At 37.3% G+C, this 22,419-nt stretch overlaps 3 protein-coding genes across 6 annotated transcripts; 2 read left to right on the top strand and 1 right to left on the bottom strand.

Annotated features, from left to right (window-relative positions):
* The first annotated feature begins 3,100 nt into the window (after positions 1-3,100).
* Positions 3,101-13,089, top strand: LOC114827525 (putative 1-phosphatidylinositol-3-phosphate 5-kinase FAB1D). 4 transcript variants are annotated; one of them, XM_029109439.2, is made up of 13 exons: positions 3,101-3,368; positions 4,265-4,500; positions 4,616-4,649; positions 4,740-5,447; positions 6,027-6,171; positions 6,247-6,582; positions 7,151-7,990; positions 8,645-8,979; positions 9,371-9,497; positions 9,645-9,800; positions 10,399-11,772; positions 11,843-12,109; positions 12,367-13,089. In XM_029109439.2, the coding sequence occupies exons 2-13, from the start codon at positions 4,269-4,271 to the stop codon at positions 12,637-12,639; spliced, it is 4,827 nt and encodes a 1,608-aa protein (XP_028965272.1). In that variant the 5' UTR covers positions 3,101-3,368; positions 4,265-4,268; the 3' UTR covers positions 12,640-13,089. The 4 variants fall into 4 exon arrangements, with proteins under 4 accessions (XP_028965272.1, XP_070662700.1, XP_028965273.1 ...); XM_070806599.1 differs by having other exon boundaries at positions 4,268-4,500; positions 8,615-8,979; XM_029109440.2 differs by having other exon boundaries at positions 4,268-4,500.
* Positions 13,090-13,967: 878 nt separating this feature from the next.
* Positions 13,968-14,591, top strand: LOC114827355 (protein DMP5-like). The gene has a single exon (XM_029109100.1). The coding sequence runs from the start codon at positions 13,968-13,970 to the stop codon at positions 14,589-14,591; it is 624 nt and encodes a 207-aa protein (XP_028964933.1).
* Positions 14,592-14,663: 72 nt separating this feature from the next.
* On the bottom strand, positions 14,664-17,080 carry LOC103412681 (probable arabinosyltransferase ARAD1). Its single transcript, XM_008351221.4, has 3 exons — positions 16,348-17,080; positions 15,670-15,923; positions 14,664-15,256 (listed from the first exon to the last, which is right to left on the bottom strand). Exons 1-3 carry the CDS (start codon positions 17,000-17,002, stop codon positions 14,705-14,707), a joined length of 1,461 nt encoding a protein of 486 aa, XP_008349443.2. The 5' UTR covers positions 17,003-17,080; the 3' UTR covers positions 14,664-14,704.
* Between the last annotated feature and the right edge of the window lie 5,339 nt (positions 17,081-22,419).

The raw sequence follows: 22,419 nt of genomic DNA on the forward strand, positions 1-22,419 counted from the left end.
AGCAGCCACACAACGATAATACATCAAAACACAAAGAGTTGGCAACCACCATAGGGTGGCCCAGTTATGAGGCGAATTCTAGGCCCCTATTCTTTAGGGCTCATTCTAGGTTCGATTTATGGTGCTAGTGAATCACACGATGGTGTCCAGGAGAAGAATGTTGAAATACCTCTCTGAGTCTTTCCGACCCTTTAATATGGTGGAATGTCGTGACTTAGCCACCAATTGATCCCCTTTTTAAATTGTAAAGAGAAAATACAAAGAGTTGCCACCATATTTCAAAATTGTAAAAAATACAACAAAACCCTAATACCAAAACAGCAAAAACCCTAAAACAATAAACATACCGGAATCGTGATCAATCTCGGAGTGTCTAATTACAAATAAACCAATGTTGGAACAAGGGGTGATATGAAGAAAACATGCATTGATCGAACTACACATAAGAGGGTAGAAGGATCACATAATAAGGAATAAGGGTCCTTATTTGACAATGATGACGAAAAACACATGAGTAGATGGCAACAAAATCATTCAACAACCATGTTCCGACTTTTGAGAGAAGAATTGGATTCAATTTGTCGACAAAATGTGATGGACTACTGAAATCTTTATCATAGTTTAGATCAAGTCACCACAAAGGAATGAGGATTGACGATGGAAGGGCTAAAAGTGCTTTTTCCCCAAGAAGTTGAATTTTCAATAAATGTTTCAACCGGTTTACATGTTTGGGATTGCTTTTCCTAAGGAAAAATTTGTTTTCTAAGTACATTTGGTAAGTAATTCTCACATAATTAAAATCTCTTTTGATAGACACTTGTCAGATGATTTTCCAACAAGTACTTGTCAAGTTCTTATTTCGACGCTTTAATTATAAAAACTCTTTTAACAAAAACACTTAAAAGCAATCCCAAATAAAACTGGTAGAAGATTTGTTTATGAACAGAAATGCTTTATGGATAAGTAGTTCCGAACGGTTCTAATTCAAAAGAAACAAAAAGAAAGAAGATGAAAGGTGGAGAGTGGGATCCCCTTAGAGGCTAAGGTTTGCTTTTTTCTTTTCAGGACTATTTCATTCCCCAGAATTCTGTGTTTAAGCAGATATTTTTTTTTTTTTAAATTTTTATGGACAAATAGCATAAAAGCAGTTTAGAGGCTAATTAATTATAACGGGTACCAACTTAATCAAAATAAAAGTGCATGTCTAGCAGCTAAACATAAAGTGGTTGTCTCATTATGTGGCTTAATTAAAATTCTTTACCTATAATTCACACAACGAGCTAACCTTAATAAATTGGGACTGGGAAGTGAAGGATTCTTGCTAAGGCATACAATGTGCCAGCCTTAGTAAATTGGGTATCAAACTTATTATCCATGGAGTAAGTGATGGATTGCCCTCATCATCTATCCATTGCGTCCCAACTCTCCTCCCTCTCCTTAGGGCATGTTTACGTAATGGTAATCATAATCAAAATGTGAAATTAAATTCTAATTACGAGATACTTCATTATTTATCAAATATTGGAGAATTAAAAAGTTGGCTAGACCCACACGAATTTTGGAATCCAACCATTTAGTTGGTATTTGAATTCTGGGTTGTTGGGGAAATTCGAAATGGGATTTTTCATCCCCATAAGACCCTCACTTATTTCTAAGATTCTAAGATTGTTCTTCACATTAACCCAACACCACCAACCGCTGCGCAATTTAATATGAAATTCAACAATAATAATAACATTAATATAAACAAATTTAAAAAAATAAATAAATTTTAGTGTATTTAATATTTAGTGAAATGAGGTGTTTAACTTTTATTCTATTAATTAGTACATAAAATTTAACCAAAAAATTAGTATATATAATAATTTATTGCAAATAAGGACATTTTAGTAAGCATGTTAATTTTTATTCTGATTCAAGTGAACTAGTAAACAATTTATAACAAGAAGGGCCTAGGGTTTGTTGCCATTAGTCAATTCCCTTCTAATTCTAGAGGGTTTTAATAAACAATATGAATCAAATTTTGATTCCTCTACATTTCAACTTTTTATCAATTCAATTTCTCCCATTTTAATTACAGATTAGTAAACAAGTCAGTGTAGATTATCGTTTGTAATAAAATAAAACTCACTATCTATAAAAGTCAAACCTAAGACCTTTAATTTATAACTATATGGGATATGAATGTAGAACTTAAAGGTAATTTATTTTTAAATACATCAATATTATTTTTACATTAAAATTTGAGCTAAACCACTCCATAATAACATGGTATTGCACACATAATCTACGAAATTCAAATTTAAAAACTTTTACTTACAAGTGGCAAGAAATATCATTACACTGTAACTAACATTTAAGTCTATTATTTTCTTCTAATAATAAGAAATACATACTAGGTAAGGTATGGGGTATTCTTTGTAATAAAACTTGAAAAAAGAAGGAAATAATATTTTTGAGAATGCTAACAACCTTTTTGTTTGGACCTTCTCGTTCTCTTCCTGTAATGTGACATGATAATATGAACTTTCTGTTATTTACATCACTCTTTCAAAATCATCTCTAAAAAAAAATTTAGCTAAGTCCAAAATCGTTTTGTCATTTACCAATTATACAATAAACTGACGAACTATATTTCTCACGTAAACACTAAAATTTTGTCAATGTTAATCAAATGGTTAAACAATTTCTAAGTTCTAATTATGAAGCAACTATGCCAAATGGTAAAGAAAGTTGAGAAGATAAAACGAGAAAGTTTAAGTGAGAATGTTACTAGCATCCTATTATATTTTTTAGAACAAACTTTTGCACCAAAAATCCTCTATGACCTATCTCATTTGCTGATACATTAAACCCGTTTAACAATGTTAACTCTTAAACTGATCCCCTCAACTAAAAAAAATTAAAAACTAAAAAGAAATTAAATAAAAAGAAATTCGTGTCAACCAAGTAGATAAATCCTAACGAGCCGATAGAATATTTGATCTCAATATTTTTACAGCTAGTAAGGCAGTGTTGCATGGACCCCACTTGTTGGAAATAGCTTCGTTGTAAGGAAAATTCAATTCAATTCAATTCCTTCCTTTTCCTTTATTTATCCAATTAATTCATTCTTTTGACAACGCCCCTTTTTTCCCTCTCCAAATCTTACGCCTCCTGTCTCTCTGCTCTGCTCCGCGTCTGATAGACCCTGTCTGTGGACTCTCACCAACAACAGCAACAACTTCTTCACTCCCTTCTAATATTCCTTGCTTTCTCCATAAACTTTCGATCTCTGCTTTTCAAATACACGCCAAATAGTATTATACTCTGGATCAGATGGAGGTCGCACCAGACATCCATCTTTGTTCCTGCGGATTTCTTTAACAGTAAGTAATCAATTTCTTCCTTTTTTTTTTCTCCTTTTCTTGTTTAATTCTTTGAGTGCTGAAAATGGTAGGTTTTTTTTTTAATATTAATTAATAGTTTTTATTTCTTTAGCTTGTTCGTGTAAATTGTAATCTTGGTCCAGTTGTCGAATTTCTTCATGATTTTAATTTTCGAAACTTGAGATTTTGATTGATGATTTTATTTACTGGATCACTTTCTTCACTTCAAATTCTTTGTTGGGGTTTTCTCTGAATTTTGCATATCGATTTTCTGAATCAGTTTTCATATTATTTGTTCATATTCTGATCTCTTGGTAAAGCTGGTATTCGTTCAAGAATTGGGTATTTTTCTTCACTTTGGATCTTTTCTTTGTGATTTTTTTTACAGAAAAAATCCGAATTTTCGGTTTAAGGTGTAAATATTTATGAAGATTTGTGCGTTTTCCGTCTGAATATTCATTTTTTTGGTACCATGTGGTTATTTGGTGACCAAATTTCAATTGAATTGGTTCGCTTGCTATTTGACATTGTACAGTAAACCATGGACTTTCATGTCATTTGCACTCGTTCTTCAACTTTCTTGTCCTTTTTCTTTTGACGTTGTTTGGTTGTAGTATGATCTGATTATGGATTGATTCGTATTGATCCCCGTAACTAGAATTCGTGTTTAGAAATATTAGATAACCATAAAGGAATCCCGGTTTATTAATTTTTTAATGGTCAATCTTCAAAGAGTATAGACTGTTAAACGTAGATTTTCAACAAGCGAAGATACGATTGGTAACTGGTTTTCCGGTTTTTCCTTGTACTATTGTTGAGTTTTTTCCTTTGTTTGAACCAAATAGGTGACTAATTACCGGTCTGTTTTGGGTTTTCTTTTGAAATTGGGTGTGCAGCAGTATGTGTCACTACTGTGGTGCAGAATTGACACAGTCCAAGGAAAACAAGAAAAAACTGGAGAATTCGAAATTATTTCCATTAGCTAAAGGAGGCCCCAGAAAGTATTGCAAATTTTGTGCGGAGAAACAGGAGCGAGAATCTATCAAGCAGGGTAATACGATTTTATATACAATGCCAATGATCAGTCCAGCAACTTCCTTGTCAAGCAGTGACAGTTGTGTCTCTAGCTGGAGTAAGTGTCCAATTTTGGTTTTTTTTTATATGATACATTTTGGCCTTCTTAAAAAAACAAAAGTTTAGCCTATGATGATGTGTTTGATAATTTCTTTTAACTTCTGCTCTATTAGGTGAGTTTTCTGTTGATGTGAGCTCATGCGATAGGTATGTACCCTCCTTTTAAAATTTGTTTCCGGTTACAGTGATCTTTCCTAAGTACTTTGCATGACCAATATACTACTTTAATTATTTTAGGGGTATTCAAGAGGAAAACACGACAGGCGGTTCTCAAGAGGATCTCTTTTGTCGGTCTAATGGGAGGTTACAAAACTCAAGTTTTGAACATCCAGTAAATGGATTTGATAGATCAGAAAAACAGATGGAAAACAACCTGAGCGAAAGTAGTTGTGGCAGTGATGTGTATACAGTAAGAGATGTTGAGATTATACAGACAAGTGATGACCATGAAGCAAAAGCTAATGTCAATGCAAGCACTAGTTCACATAGTGATGGAGCTGAGAACTCAAATTCTTTAGAAGATGATACAAATGCTGAGATATGGGAACCCCCTGAACCTGATGATCCAGAGGATGACATGGAGGGTAGTGTTGCTTTCAATGATGATGACGATGAGGAATGTGGTGATGGCATGAAATGGGGTACACCGAGTTCTTTGAGTCATTCTGGAGATGAAGGAAGGGGAAGTTATACGTTTAAAGAGGAAAAACAAAGAGCAATGGAAGCGGTGATTAATGGAAAGTTTAAAGCCTTGATCAGTCAGCTACTTAAATCCGTGGGTGTTGCATCTTTGGGGGAGGGTGGTGAAAGTTGGGTGGACATTATTGCTTCTTTGTCATGGGAAGCTGCTTCATTTTTGAAACCTGATGCTGTTGTTGGTAAAGCAATGGATCCAGATGGCTACGTGAAAGTAAAATGCATTGCAACTGGTGTTCGCACCCAAAGGTGACAGTAATAAACAACTGGTTTTCTTTTACGTTTTAGTTTTAGTTTGTTAATTATCTTCATCTTTTATGAAGTTTGGGTATTTATCTTTATATTGATTGAAAGAATCATGGCTGCATGTTTCGGATTTGTTTCTTTAGAAAATTGCTTTTGCAAAATTTTCGAATGCAATCTGGGCTTCTTCTTTCTTTTCTCAAAGTTATGTGAGGCTGAAGAGTCAGCTGTTTCGATTTCATCAACTTATAATCTTTCAAAAGAAACTTATTTCTCCTTCAATACAAAAAAACATAGCAGCTTCTTCCTCCTTTCCATTACAGATTTTCCGAAAAAGATATTTAAATTTTTGTCTTCTAACTCACTAGATGCATTTTTTAATAAGGGAAAGGGAATGCTTGCCTGGTTGGCTGCTTAGAAACACAACCCAAAATTTCTTTTGTTTCATTATATCAGTTTTTAAGACTTGTGAGATGCAATTCAACAGTGTAATATTCACCTCACTGGTAATTCTAGTTAGCATATTCTGAGAATACTTTTGTCATCTGATAATATGAAAACCTGAATCTGTGTATGCCATTGCAGTCAACTAGTAAAAGGTTTGGTCTTCAAAAAGCATGCTGCACACAAACATATGTCGACCAAGTACAAGAATCCAAGGTTGTTGCTAATCAAGGGAGTACTTGGTCTGTCTTCAAGTGGATTGTCATCCTTTGATTCAATGGAACAGGTAATAGGATAATAATGTCAGTCATTATTTCAGGGAAGTAAAAAAATATGTGTTCTCATATTTTATTGCTAACAGGAAAGAGATTATCTGAAGTTTGTTATCGAAATGTTAGAATTGTGCCATCCAAATGTGGTTTTAGTGGAAAAAACTGTTTCTCGTGATATTCAAGAGGCTATTCTTGGGAATGGAATTACACTGATCTTTGACATGAAGCTCCATCGCCTGGAGAGAGTTGCTCGTTGTACTGGATCACCAATTTTATCATCAGATACAATGACGAGCAAAAAACTAAAACAGTGCGACTCTTTTCACATTGAAAAGTTTATAGAGGAGCATGCTGGAGGTGGAGGAAAGGTCCCAAGTAAAACATTAATGTTTATTGAGGGCTGTCCTACACGCCTGGGCTGTACGGTTAGTCAATAATCCACCCCATCTTACTCTGATATCTGCATGATCTATACGAATACACACATATTCCAGTGCTGAATACTAATGACTCTCCACCTTTTGAATATGAATTTTTCGTATAATATATTGATACTTACATGTTGCATTGTTCTTTCTGTAACATTTACGTTCAAATAGCTTCAGCTTAACTTAAATGATTGCATCTTATTTTTTCACACTTCTTAAAATAGTGCCATACAGAGAACTACTGCTCAAAGGAGCTGTTGTATTACCGGAAAACATTTACTCACAGTCAATATGCCTTCCTTAATCTACAATTTTCAGAGCCCTATTACTTTTTTTATTCAGTTAATGTGCCTTCCTTAGCCATCATTTTTATTGAGTCATAACTTTAAATCTGAACTGCCTAGTTCAGACCACTCTTTTTTCATTGGACTTCTTGAACATTCTTTTTTGATCTGACACGAGCAATCATATGATAAGTATTATGTCAAATTCGGTAAGAGAATGAAAACTTTCGTAGGCTGCTTAGCATCTTGTATGAATAGCTGTGCTTGAATTGACCCTACAGATTTTGCTGAAAGGAGCACGGAGTGATGAATTGAAGAAGGTCAAGTGTGTTGTGCAGTGTGCAGTTATTCTGGCGTATCATTTAATGCTCGAGACTGCTTTCCTTGTTGACCAGAGAGCAATGTTCTCTACACTTCCATTAGCTGATGTAGCAATGGATTTGTCCACTGATAAAGAAACCCTTAATTTAGGATCAATTAACTCATGTGTCCATCAGAATACAGAGACTAGTGCTGAAACTGGGTCTGATACAGTTGATATTCCCATTTCCAATGGATTTCATGAAGGATGTTCCCACAGTTCTACCTTGGACGTCGAAGGCTGTTCCACATTCGATGAACCATACAATCCTGCTGTACTTTCTAGCTTGTCGTCCATTTCAGCATCATTAAGGAAAGTTATAGGGGAGAATTTTCCCCTAGCATCTTCTTCTTATCAGTCTCTTTCTTCATACTTTGGATTCAGTGGAAGAGAACTGAATGACCCAATCACAAGATCTGTTTCCGTTTGTACAACTCCTGAGGAAACTGAGCATTGTGATGTTGAAGATAAAGGTAGTGTTGAAGAAGAGAGATCACTTAATGGGAAAAATAAGACTTCATTTAAATACACAGAAGCTTCTCTTGAGGTGAAAGAAGATGATGGAAATAGTGAAGATCAAATGAAAAGTAAGAACCAAATCAGTGCTGTGTTGGATTCTCAGAGTATTTTGGTTTTGATGTCTAGCCAGAATGCATTAAGAGGCACTGTTTGTGAGCAGAGCCGTTTTTCTCATATCATGTTCTACAAGAATTTCGATGTTCCCATTGGAAAGTTTCTTCAAGATAATTTGCTCAATCAGGTTGAACATATCTCTAACTTTTGGCATTTTATTGTCATTTACTTGTTGCATAGTATATTGTAAATGGTTAAGTCCAATACTGTTATTATGTATGAGTTAGGATCTGGGGACACACATTTTGACACACGTTTTTGTGGCTCCCATTCTGTAACTTTTTTCAAGGATCCGAACCATCTATATTTCAATTCATCAGTCATAGTTCATCCTTGCAAAAATTTAGACAAATCCAAAACCATTAAGACATTCATTTGTGGTCAAGACAATGGACGATTACGGTTTTACAGAGGAACACTAAATTTAATCCAATGATCCTATGGTTTTGGATTTGGGTGATTTTTAGTAGTTGTGATCTTTGAGGTAACACATAAATATAACGGTTGGATCGTTGAAATACATTACAGAGTGGTCCCAGCAAAACGTGGTTCAAAAAGGTGTCTTCGGATCCTAATCCATTATGTACATATATTTTCTGGAATGTTTCAGTGTTATTCTGCTGAAGGTTGCTACTATGAGTTTTATTAAATACCGTACCTAATGTTCAGTCATTGAAGTACTGACTTTCAGTTTCTTTACATTTAAGGATTTGATTTTTTTCAAACTTAAAAACAATGAGTTTTTTAGAAGATGGAACTGAATGAAACTCGTATCCTGCAGCAAAGCCAGTGCACATCATGTGGTGGACTTCCAGAAGCTCACTTCTACTATTATGCACATCGTAATAAGCAGCTTACTATTCGAGTTAAACGTCTCCCTGGAGAAGTGCATTTGCCCGGTGGAGCAGAAGGGAAACTTTGGATGTGGAGTCGATGTGGTAAATGTAAATCTAGGAATGGAATCTCGAAGTGTACAAAAAGAGTATTGATTTCCACTTCTGCACGTGGTCTATCATTTGGAAATTTCCTGGAGCTCAATTTCTCGAAGCCATCTTTGTCTAATTTATTTTCTAGCTGCGGCCATTCTTTGCAGAAGGACTTTCTCTACTTCTTTGGGTATAAATTTATTCCCTCTCATCTAGTGTTACTTTCAACTTATATCAGGGTTTAAAGTGCAATTTGAAACCTTCTAGTTTATGAAAGGATTTCCATTCAAATACATGGGGAAATCCACTTAGGATTATGCATTATGGGAGGTGGGATTTGGCACTTATCTGGGGCATGGGAAGATATTTCCTAGGTTCAAAAGCATTTTGATGCTGTGCGATATTCTGTTTTTATGGTTCTTTTAATTTTTAGAATAAAAATCATGGGAAAAGATTCTACATTATTTCGGATTGGATCTATTAGTACATTTTGGTGTATCTGCTTTTATATTGAGTCTGCAAGCAAGCAACTGTGCACTTATTTTGTTTGTCCTTATTTTTTTATTTTGGACGATCTGCAGATTAGGCCCTATGGTTGCCTTGTTCAAGTATTCCCCTGTTACGACTTATACTGTTTCTGTGCCTCCTCTGAAGCTTCCATTCAGCAGTTCAATTAGACAAGACTGGCTTATGAAAGAAACTCAGAATGTATATTTCTTTTCTGATTTTGCTTGCTTCTTTGATTTCTGATGATTCATTAATATGTCATTTGCCTATGGCAGAAACATTAGCCTTCTCTTACCTACCCTTTTCCTATTTCGTTGTACTGAATGTGACCTTTTTGTTTCAATCCAGGTGTACGTGAAATTGATTTACTTGTTCACAGAGGTTGCCAACTCTTTAGAGAAGATGAGATCTCAATTTGATGGGTTGACTTTGAAACTTCGAGGCTCATTTAAAGAATTCTCTGACATCGAAGAGATGCTAAAGCAAGAAAAATCTGAGTTAGAGGTCAACTTTCTCCATACATATTATTGTCCTGTAAATTTTGTGGCATGGATTGCAGAAAGGATTGCTTGGTAGTCTTTGTTTGAATGTGAATGCATTTGTTACAATTTGTTGCTAACGCTGCCCATACTTCTGTAATGGCTATTGTGATCTGTGAAAAAGGTTGTATTGTTCGAGTGTTCTATAGTATTTCCATGATAATTGCCTAATTTGATTGTGTTTGGACATTTGGTCTAAATCTTCTCAGTTTTTTGTAGTATGACATTCTTGTATAGATTTGTTTTCCTTTCCAAATATTATTTTACTTTTCAGATGCAGTGAATTCATTTTGTTATCTGTTTTGAACTGAACTTTTAAGATTTTCTTTTTAAACATATAAGAATGCTGGTATGAAGGATGGGAGCTTAGTCTGCCTAGAAATATTTAGTTCATGAACTTACTTTCCAAATGCTTCTATTTGTCTAGCTTGACATTCTTCTCCTAGACTTTTATTTTTTCTTTCCATGTCCTTTGTCACGGATTTGTTTGTTCTCTGTGTAGCAATATCATTTGTAGCAAATTTGCTTTTATCCTTCTCACCTAATCCTTATTACAAAAACAGGTAGTGCTCAAGAATGCTGTTACCAGGACGGAGAACTCGGACCAGGTTGCCTACAAACTACTTAGCTTGAACAGAGTACTTTGGGAACTGCTCCTTGAAGCATGTATTTGGGAACGGCGCATGCAGTCATTACTGTCACCAGATCCTACGATGATCCATTCTAGAGAATCTGTGAAGGCAGAGCCAGAAAAAGTTGATTCATATATTGGTACCAGTTTAGAAGTCAAATTGGATACAGCTGCAGAAGCTGATGGATCTCCAATAAAAGACATTCCAGTTGAAGGTCCTGTTCAAGAATCTAATGGAGCTGATCCAGTTAACGTGTCTGATTCGGCTGAGGGTTTCAAAACACCGAATGTGGATGGTTCAAGCCCAAAACGGTTGGCCAGGCAGGGGTCCAATCTGAGGAATGGCTCCAGCTATGATCATTGTGAGACTGATCAGCTAGCAGAAAATGTGGATGGTGCTTTTGCCGATTCAGATCTATCAATGAAAGGCACTTATCACCGTTCACTATCATTCAACTTGGAAGGTTCACATGACTGGTTTTGGGCACCATTCTCCGAAATTCGTCAAGTTGGCATGAGAGATCTACAGAGAGTGTTCTTTCGGAAGTTTGAATCAATTAGTAGCTATACTGCAGAGAACTTACCCACAGCGCATCAGCTGATCACGGAAGAAGGGCAAATGCTGCACATTCCTCTTGGAACTGATAACCATGTTGTGTCAGACTATGAAGGAGAACTGTCAAGTATGATTGCTTGTGCACTGGCTTTATTGAAAGATCTACCTTTACAAACAGAGGTTCATGCTGACAATAGCAAGGGAGAGAGTGGAGTTGCTGCGAGAACATTTGAGAATTTGCACGGTCTGACTCGACTTCCCACTAATACTTCCCTGGATTGGTCTTCAAATGGTTCGTTACATTTAGATTCTGTCCATAATATGGCAAGCATTTTTTCAGATGAGTCACGCTTCTCCAGTTTTGATGGGTTGAATTTGTTGGATTCTCTGGTTCCGCCTGGAACTGTTAACCCAGTAGTCCCTCTAGGAGTTTCAAAATCATTTGGCAAGGATAAATATACTGTGATATGTCCATATGCCAATCAATTTCGTGATCTCCGCAATCGATGCTGCCAATCTGAAGTTGATTACATTGCTTCCCTTAGCCGTTGCAGAAACTGGGATGCTAAAGGTGGGAAGAGCAAATCCTTTTTTGCCAAAACACTTGATGACAGGTTGATTATTAAAGAAATCAAGAGGACAGAATTTGAGTCGTTTATGAAGTTTTCCGATGAGTATTTCAAGCACGTAAAGCTTTCATTTGACAATGGGAATCAAACATGCCTTGCGAAAGTTCTTGGGATTTATCAGGTTTGTAGCATTTGATTTTCTTTCCATCGGTGGGTTGTTTCTTTCTCTGTACTAAATTTTTTCCTTGTAGGTGATTGTGAGACAGACAAAAAGTGGGAAAGAGATGAGGCATGATCTGATGGTCATGGAGAATCTTACCTTTGGTCGGAACATCACTCGCCAGTATGATCTTAAAGGTGCTCTACATGCTCGATTCAATTCTGCTAGTGGTGGTTCGGGAGATGTCCTTTTGGATCAGAACTTTGTCAATGACATGAACTCATCTCCACTGTATGTTAGTAACAAAGCAAAGCGTATATTGCAGCGGGCTGTGTGGAATGACACAACTTTCCTCAATGTGAGTTGTACATATTTCCCTCCATTTGTTTGTAGTTCCGGATCTTCTGAAATTCCTTTAATGACAGCAGAGGATATTAATGGTCCTACACTATCTAGAAGGGGTATCTGCCGTTCTATGATAATTTCTTTTTAATTCTACATTATCAATTGTCTTCCACCCGGTTTATTGTCCATTGGTTACAATTATATTCTAATTCTATTTCAAACTCCGCCAACTATCTATAAACTGATATGGTTTTGTTCTTAAATTTTCAGTCAATCAATGTTATGGATTATTCATTGCTTGTGGGAGTAGATACTGAACGTCAGGAGCTTGTATGTGGCATTATTGATTATCTTAGGCAGTATACATGGGACAAGCAGCTAGAGACATGGGTGAAGTCTTCACTTGTGCCGAAAAATGTCTTGCCGACCGTCATCTCGCCAATAGAGTACAAGAGGAGATTCAGAAGGTTCATGTCTAAGCATTTCTTGAGCGTCCCCGATGATTGGTGCTCACCAGAATCCTCTGACCCGTCACCAATGTGATGTTGGAAATGATGATTCTTCTCATTCAAAATCCCAAGGGAAAGGCGGGTTCAACAGTTCTTCAGCTTAACCCTTCATTGTATCTGGTATCATCATTATTCCTTTTCCATCTACAGATATCAATGCTGCACCTTTTGACAGCTTTAAGTACTGTAAATAGTTCGTTCAGTTCTGCCCTGTTATTGTGCGATTTTTAGCAAATTTCTGGGGATAGTTTCGGACCTATTGGTCACAATGTGCAGCTAGAAAGAAGTATAATTTTTTTGTAAAGCCTATTAAGGAAGTATAGAGTTGCGGTGGTGGAAAAGCCGTGATTAATTTGGAATCAGTGAAACGTCGTAGCCATTATTGTTCTTGATGACATTGTTTCTGGTACATCTGTAAATGTTACTCATCGATTTTCAGTGTCGGAAGTGCACAAAATACAAGCTTGTGAAAAATCTTATACAATCTGTTGCTCTTGCTCAAGTTTTGTTTTTGTTTTTCTGTGTTCTTTTCCTCTCGGCTTTTCTTCGGTTCTGCTTGAAGCTCATTTGGTTAAAATTCTGCATTTGATCTGTGAAGTAGGATTTGTATATGTGGGTTTGTTTGGTCTTTACATACTAAATTGGTCGATTTAGGATTTCTAGTTGTGCACATAGGGAGTTGATGGCTTATTTGTGGACTCACTAATCTACTCAGTCTACGAACATCCCAAGAACTTTTGCTGGAATCGCTTTTATGAGAGGCATGCCAATTTTTTATTTAGTGACAAGAATTCAAGTGCTTTTTGAAAAAGCAATTGGAAGTGCAAGGAGGTTCTTGTTTAAGAAAATAAAAATTTGAAAGTGCCTTTACAACCCATAAACACTGTCAACTTTTCCCAACATAGTAACCAAAAGCGTTTTCCGCTATTGTAATTGCCCGGTTTTTTTTCGAAGTTCTTTTAAAATAACTAAAAGCACGTTCATATCACTCAAAGTGGTTATGGTAATGTTTGGCATAAAACTTTAAAAGTGCTTATGAGTTGAAAAAGGCAATTGAAGTGTTTTGTGGAAGAAGCATTTGTACTGTTGTGTGTTTTCTTAATGAAGCAAAGCACTTGAATTTTTCTTAAATATTTCGATGTGCTCCAAATAAAAGCTCTTTTATTGGAAGTGCTTCTGAGCATAAGTGCTTTTTAAAGAATCAGCGGACCTGTCATCAATGAAGAAAACCTCCCAACAAGAAATTCAATACTTAACAAACATGGAATTGCTTGTCCCCCTCGCTTGAACAAAGAATCCTCCCTTTCTGCAGGGCAGTTGTTTATAAACTCCTTTCCATCTAAATTGCCTCCTTGAGAAACGATGGACAACAACTCCATCATCCAAGACCTCATTGAAAGCACTGAAGAACACGATGACGACCCAAATAACGAATCCAATTTCATGTCTGCTATGAACGCAATACTAAGTGGCACTGCACGTCTCAACGTTCTCCTGCCCACGGCCCCCGTTCTTTCCTTCACCATTTTCACTCCTCTCTTCACCAACGACGGTGTATGCACCCCTCTCAACCGCTGGCTGACGGGTTTCTTTATCGCTCTTTCAGCAGCATCCTGCGTCTTCTTTACACTCACCGATAGCTTCAAAACAGCGACTGGCAGGTTATACTATGGAGTGGCCACATTTCGGGGGATACGGACTTTCAATGGTGGCCGGAAAAAGCCACATTTGCCCTCCGATTATAGGTTGAGATGGGCGGATCTCTTCCATGCATCACTTTCGGTAGTCGCGTTTCTGGCGTTTGCAGCTTTGCATTATGATGTCGTGGGTTGTTATTATCCGGCAATGCCTCGGAGGGTGACCAACGTTCTTCCTCTTGTGGTAGGGTTTGTAGTTAGTGTTTTGTTTGTGTTGTTTCCTTCTAAGAGAAGGGGAATTGGGTATCCTTTCTTGCTGCAGAGAGAGGCTTTTTACTCTAGATGTTGATGAACTTTATAAATTTGTAACCAATTTACCGTTCTCACAAAGAATAAAAAGAAAAAGTTGTGACAAAAGCTATTGCACAACAAGAGATATATTTATGTATAAGGCTGTAAAAGTTAAGTACAGTGGCAACGGCGTGGAACTGAAACGCCGGGAGGTTTTCTCCTTTCACGAACGATTGATTCCTTAATCATTGGCAACTTTTGATGAATCTTCTTCCATACGTGGTTCACTGCACCGTCGGGAGGAATTGGCCCGATGCCACCAGGATGACCATTGCCATACTCAAACATGGGCTGAAACTGAGCCATTTTCCGACGAAATCTATCCCTCTGCTCTCTAGTAAAGGTCCTAAGATGGCTCAAAAGCCAGTTCGGTTTCAATGCATCATCAACTGCCACGAAAACTGAAAACTCTGAATAATCTACCATCCCTTCGAAAGGAAGTTCTATGTTGTCGCTGACAATAACGGGTATACAAAGACTTTGAATCGCATCAAACAGCCGACATGAAGTGGGAGTGTCCCCAGCTGGGTGCAAGCAAAACTCTGAAGTTCTCATCCCTTTTATGGACTGCTCCCTCCCAGTGGCGTTAGGGAAGCCTTCTTCCATGATAACATCTGGCTCGTTAACCACCAAGTCCCACAATTTTTCTCGAACTAAGCCCCCCTGTTATCAGAGAACTCGGTTATGTTACAAACATAATTACACAACATAAACAAGTTAATTTTATACCAACCTAGATTAGGTCACAAACATAGTATCCTATATCATATAAAGCATTTATAACGATTGTTAAACTTTACGACAACCCCTGCGATTATTGACATGAGATGTACGCAATGCATTAGGACATATAAAGAGTGTCAGGTGGAACTTCAAGAGTTTGCCAAATAACTATATAAACAAACTACTTTAAGACTAAATGCAGTTTAAACTCTGTCAGTTCAACGATGAAATTGGAGAAGAAAGTGCAATCTACAAAGCGACGAGTTACGAGTAGTCAAAACAGAAAGGCACTGAAATCACATCATGTGTCAGATACAACAGGAGAAGTAAAGATTTAAATCTTGCATACTGACCCGGTGCCTATGTTTAGCTCCTTTGAAATAAAGTAGAGTAGGACGCTTCTTGTTTTCTGTCAGTTGCAATCGAGGAAGTAGATGGGTGTAGGGCACAATGACATCTTTGAGTAGTGACACTTGTGTGTGCTGAATCACATCTGATGAGTTGCCATTTAATGACTTGGATTCGAGTCTGTACCACCCTCCAAAATCTACAACGAGAAGAACCGCCGGGGCTATCTCTGCACGAACGTGCCACATTGCCACCGGGTCTGCCAAAAATGCTTCAAGTTTTAACACAACCTACAAACCCAGAGCTAAATCAAAAGCTGCTACAGCATATACTACTTTTACATTGCTCTCTAACATTTCACCGGTGCTCCGAATGACCTCCAACTGATCAAATGGTATCAAAGAAAATAAGCAAACTTCGAAAATCACAACCGCTTAATAAAAGGACCAAACTTTCCAAATTCCAAGGATCAAATGAAGAATGCAGACAGATTCATTGCAAATACTATAACACATTTAAATCTACAGACCCACATAAATAATCACAGAATCACATCAAAACCAACACCTAATCGTCAAATCCAGTGAACAATCCCAGAAATTACTCAATTCCCATTAGCACAAATCGAATTTAAATACTGCAATTAAATCCCAACAAAAAATTAAATTAAAAAACTAACATACCAGTAAGCACAAACACATGGTCTCTTCCACCTGACCTTTTCCAAGCCTCAGTGTTCTTCACAAAGTCCACCACTTGCCTCTGCCTCTCATAGTCCTCATTCCCAGCCTTCTTCCTAAACACCCCTCTAGCCGTAGCCAGCTGCAATTCGGCGCTCAAGGTCGCGAAAAAGGGCACGAAAACAACGTCGGCTTCGGCGGCATCGAAAACCCGGCTGGCAAACGACCCAGTTCTGTGCTCCTGAGGGGTCATCAGGTCCCCCAAAATCCAGTACTCGGCGCTGTACTGTTTGATCAATGGATTCTCGGGATAGGGTGGAAATTCAAGGTTTTTGGGCAAATGGGTGTCTGGGATTTGGTGGTCAATGTCGGTTTGGAGGCGGGAATCGGGCCCGGAGGCCCAGTATTTTTCGAGGAGGCCATAGTTGAGGGATCTGGGGAGGTCTGCTACGTAAACTTTGAGGGAATTTTGGGGAGAGAGAGGGGCGTTTTGGGAAATGAAAGATGACCAAGAAGGAGGAGAGGAAGAAGGTGAAGGATTGGAGAGGAAGAAGAGAGAAAGAGAGAGAGCGCAGAGGAGAGTGAATGCGAAGAAGAGAGTGGGAACAGAGCATACGGATGAAGAAGCTGTCGTTGTGGCGGTGCTCTTTACTGCCATGCCTTTTGCTTTCCTTCTCGGTTGCACTGCAATTGCAATTATATATGGGAGTGCCGGAACCCCCAGACAAACCCAACCCAAACAAACCCACCCCCAAACGGTACAATTGGTATTGGTAATTTAATCATTTGAAGTGGGCTGCTGGTGGTTTCGCTACGGCAATCCATTTTTTCGGGGTTAGAAAGATTTAGAAAGGCATTTAGCCTTCCTGGCCATTATTGATTAACCACCAATGCTAGTAATCGAACCTAGAATTAATTTTCTCAGTAGCGTTAGTGACTCTCAAACAAACTTAACTCAAAAGACAATCAATTTTTTTTAATAGAGCGATACAGTTAATGAGTTAATTAGTTAGTTATTAAGGTCGATGAAAATTGAACCCGTACTTAGATGTCTAGGTATGATCAATCAATTAAATTCACTTTAAAATACTATTACTTTTAGGATGATTACTAAGTGTAATCCACTCTCTTAGTTACTTTCTTTTTATTTATTTATTGAACAATATAATATTTTACTAGAAGATGAGAGGATTGAGTTAGGCCATATAATGAATCAGCCACTAATTAGATATCGAACTTAATAAAAATATAATATGTCTTTACTATCTATAGAAGTCAAATATCATACCTCTTATTACAAATAAAGACAAATAACAATAGACATGACACGAATACTAATTTGTATTCTTATAATTACTTTGATACTATTATCACTCATTTACTTTATTTCTTTACCCACATTTTAAATAAATATGAGAATGATTTAAACATAGAATGGTTTGAGGAAATAGAATATGCGGGTGGAAAATAACAAACACTTTTTACTTTTAAGCAAATACGATTGAAACTGGATGTGTTTTTTTATAACGTTGTTACGAACAATTTTATATGAGTAATACCACACTTACTACATATTTACCATCTCTCAAATTAAGATATGATCCACTAACACATATGAGTATCATATTTATTAAAAAAATGATACGAATAATACTATAAATACGTAATAAAAGCAGCGTTTTTTATCTCATATCTTGTATTATTTTTCTATAGTTTAGTGAATAATAGGTATAAGCGCGTTATTGGGCATCTCCACCGAGGCACATCTCCATACAAATACAGCCCATAATTTGCATGATCTGGAGGAACCGAGGAAGGACTATTATATCAATAATATCCTGCTCCTCCGAAGCTTCCTTTTGAAATTAGCCGTTGGACTATAAACACGACCGCCGTTGGAATACACTACCGTCCGGGCACGTGCGTGTATCATGCAGTTTAAGACCTGTTTGATAACAATTTCCTTTGTAATTTGTGGTTTTAAATTTTCAAAGAGGGAAACAGAAGAAGGAGATGAATGTTGTAGGGAAATTATAAAAACGAACGATTTTAGAGGTGAGTGCTGATAGGAGCATATTTATGCGACTGAGTTAGCTTGTTCTCATGCATTTATGTTGTTATTCCTTAGTTGTTTTAGGTGTTTAAAGTCATTTTCGTACAATTTCAGGTTCTAAGGATAAAATATGCAAAAAAATGCATTTTGGAGCCTTTTGGAGCAATTTTGGGCTTGAAATGAATAACACATGCTTGGAGCTAAGTAGATGGACGAAATTGAAGACTTAAAGAAGTTTGGAACCTGCCAAAGAGAGGAAGAAGAAGTAATTCAAGTCAAGGGAGGAAAAGATATCCAAGAAGAAGATGGATTAAGATATCCAAGAAGAAGATGGATTGACCAAATCAAAGTTTCCTAATCCTAATCTACAAAGGTTTCAGCCATAAGTATGGTTCCTAGTTAATCTGGGACACTTTAATCTCAGTCGAAGGGGGAGCCGCACCCATCCTTCACCATTTCTCTTCCTTGCCGTGCAAGGGAGCCAATCCCTTTCCTATTTTCTGCCATAAATCACACTCCCTTTCACCTTCTTGCACTCATTGATGCACCATCCCTCACATTTTCTTCCCCATGCCGTGCACATTCATCCATGTTCCCTACCAGATTGCTGCACCATTTCATCACTTTCCTTGCCCATGCCATGCACTCATTCTTGTCCATTCCTTGCACTCATTGATATACCACTCCTTCACCTTTCCATCCATGTCGTGCATCATCACCTTTGTCCCCTTCATACACTCATTTCTGCACCATTTCATTGACTCATTTTTGCACCATTCCACTCACAATATTTTTGTCCAAACCATTGAATCATTGCTACACCATCCTTCACTTTAACCCCCCATGTCGTGCATCATCACTCCACTTATACCCTTGTATCATTTCTGCACAATTCCTTCACTTTTCCTTTCCCTAGCTGTGCACAGCATTCCTTGTCCATTCCATGCACTCATTGATACACCACTCATTTACTTTCCTTACCCATGCCGTGCACATTCATTGTCCCCTCCATCATATCATATTTCATGCACCATTTCATCACTTTAACCTCCACTCCATGCACTCATTGCTGCACCATTCCTTGTCCCCTCCATCATATCTGATTTCATGCACCATTTCATTGAATCATTGCACTCATTGATGCACACACCACTCCATGCCGTGCACTCCTCTATAAAAGGAAGTGTGTGTAACAGCAAGGGAGAGAGATTTTGATCCATCATTCACCACCATTTCAACACTACACTACATCACAAACACATTCAGCCATTCCCCTTGAAGGATTATTTTGTGAAAACATGTTCATTTAAGCAACATCTATAAGCATGCAATTAACAATTAAAGGCGGAACCATGCTTGCATGCACTTAAAAACAAAACATTACCCATGAAATTCAAAGCCTAGTAGATTGGTGAACCAAGACTCAACTCAAATCAAAGTGAGTTGAGAAATATATACCTTTGTAGATTCCTCTTTGCATAAGCAAAGGCTAATCACCCAAAGAGAGGGCCTTCATTCCTTGCATCTAAAATCTATGGATTTGGATGGAAGAATAGGTTTCTCCAAGTTCCCAAAATTGAGAACCTCTAAGTCTCCACACCAAGGAGAGATTGGAGAAGAAAATGAGTGACCTTGGAGTAGTAGTATGGCTAGATACACCCTCCAAGGGGCCGGCCTCTTTAGAGAGAAATGGAGAGACATGTTCTCTCCAATTTTCTCCAAAACAAACCCTTAATGAATTTTGGCTATAAAGTCATATTTATACCTTTATTCATTTGAGTGGCAAACTTGTAATTAAAGCAAGTTCACTACCCTTCCTCTAAATGGCCGGCCATTGGGTTTTGTTTGGGCTTTTGGGCCTTAGTGAATTAAGTTGTCATACAACTTAAGTCAATGGACTTGACGTTCGAAGCCCATTGGGCCTTGAGGCCCAAAACTATCCCGAGGTCTTTAACGAACTTATTCGTTTGATTAATTAACATATTAATTAATCCTTGCCATAAATAATTAAACAATTTAATTATTCTTACTCATCTCCATTGTTTCTTCAATCTCCACCTTACACGGTGTACGATCCATTAGGTTCCTTTTAGCGAGGCAGTGGGCGATTAGAACTCTTTCAAATCGATTGTGAATTGAAACTTACTTTCAATTCTCCCTTTAGTGATTACACACGTTTAGGGCTTCCACAAACCATGAGTGACACCTAGCAGCATATCATGGTTACCCAAGCTAATCAGAAGAGGTGAAGAACCTATTCAGTTTGGGATTACAAATGCAATACGGTCTTTCTCTAATACAATACTCTTGACCACATTGTTTGGTTTGATAGTTTATTTATTTATGTCTACTATCCAATGTGATTCGTGTGCTTATATGATTACCTTGAATGTGATTTAGAACGACTTTTCTAAATTTCATTCATACTCTGGCCAGAGATTCTAAATCATATCATAGAGTATTTTCCCCCAACGGTTTGAAGGTTAGAGATCCCTTGTTGCGCATTCACTTGTCTCCATGACTAAGTGGCTTAACCCCAATGATGCCGTGGACACCCCGATGGGGTGACTTTGACATAATCAAAGATCAAGTACTTAACCACAAGACAACTGTGATGCCTCAGGTCAAAGGACTACTTTGCATTATCCCAACCATGAGTTCTCATGTGACATGAATATGAGAACTCTTCGTTGATCGTGTTCAGTGGACTCATTCTCTATTGAGCACCTACGTACTTGACTTGATGTCACACACACCAATGACTCGAGACTAGTCACTCTCCCTGAGAGAAGACACAGTACGTATTGATCTTAACGGACTGTCAATGCCCAATTGGCAATCCTATGATCAGGAACGTTTAGGATGTGTCTACGAAAGAATGGTCTCATGAATCTAACTTCTTTAGATCGCATTCTCCCAATCACATATTCCTTGGACTTATCGTTTAAGCATATAACATTTATATGAGACAGCTCAAACAATAATCTTTGCCCTTTATAGTTAAACTAGATTAGTTTAACATGTGAAATGTTCGTAAAGTATCATCATATGATTGGTTTTAGGGCACATTTCCAACACCCCTTTCTTTGCTGCAACATACCATCTAAACTCTCCCAAACACAATTCTAGCAACATTTCATCCAAAGCCGTGGCCTCCATCCAACCTAAATACATTCATGACCCTTCCATACATCCATACACATCGTTAGACATTTGTGCCGCAGCAAGGTGGGGAAGAAGAAGGTCCTTTGGCATTTCAAGCCTGAAGATTGGAGCGTTTTAGGTGTAATTCGTTATATATCTACAATGTTTAAATTCATTTTCTTTCGTTTTGTTGTGAACATGAGTGGCTAAACCCCTCTTGGCTAGGGGTGATTTCAAAGCCATGATTATGTGTGCAATATGAGTTGATAAATTCCAGTTATGAATTCTTGAATCGTGAATGCAATTGGCTTAACTGTTTAATTGATAACTTATTTGTGTTTGTTGATTGAGGGTCGACACTTAATTGGCATGCATAAATCTGATGCTAGAGTATAAGGAAGTTTCACATAATCGTTACAAACTTATATTCATATATAGTGAAGGTTGTTGATCATGATCGCGTTAAGTTTAATTCCTAGCATGAGTGACATGATGTCATAGTTGCAAGTGCTTTGTCAATGCTTATGATTTTCATTGAACGTAATGATCTTTGATTGTATCTTTATTATGATGTCATGTAGGGAACTTTTGAAGAATACTTTGGGTTGTCGAATGATGTCATCCAATCCAATAAAACAAGGAAAATCTGAGGGTTAACTAGTGATGTCACGGTTAATTTGGGGCATTGTCGTTCATAATTCAATGAAGTAGTAACTGGAAATCGAGTCGTTTGCATACATGTCATGTGTGAAGGAAAAGCCTCTAGCTATCCCATCATCCATCTAATTTCCTAAAATTGTCTTCAAACCTGTTTTTAAATTACAATCTGTTTTGTTATTTTAAATTCGTCCAAAACAAAACCCCCATTTACTTGCTTG

Source organism: Malus domestica, chromosome 10 (assembly GCF_042453785.1).
Source record: "Malus domestica chromosome 10, GDT2T_hap1".
Lineage (NCBI taxonomy): Eukaryota > Viridiplantae > Streptophyta > Magnoliopsida > Rosales > Rosaceae > Malus > Malus domestica.

Coding starts and splice junctions, on each gene's coding strand:
- LOC103412681 (XM_008351221.4), bottom strand. CDS start 17,002: ATGGCAGTAAAGAGCACCGCCACAACGACAGCTTCTTCATCCGTATGC. Junction 15,924..16,347: donor CCATGTGTTTGTGCTTACTG/GTATGTTAGTTT, acceptor CATTTTTGGCAG/ACCCGGTGGCAATGTGGCAC. Junction 15,257..15,669: donor GAGCTAAACATAGGCACCGG/GTCAGTATGCAA, acceptor CTCTGATAACAG/GGGGGCTTAGTTCGAGAAAA.
- LOC114827525 (XM_070806599.1), top strand. CDS start 4,269: ATGTGTCACTACTGTGGTGCAGAATTGACACAGTCCAAGGAAAACAAG. Junction 5,448..6,026: donor ACTGGTGTTCGCACCCAAAG/GTGACAGTAATA, acceptor ATGCCATTGCAG/TCAACTAGTAAAAGGTTTGG. Junction 12,110..12,366: donor ATGACACAACTTTCCTCAAT/GTGAGTTGTACA, acceptor TTAAATTTTCAG/TCAATCAATGTTATGGATTA.
- LOC114827355 (XM_029109100.1), top strand. CDS start 13,968: ATGGACAACAACTCCATCATCCAAGACCTCATTGAAAGCACTGAAGAA.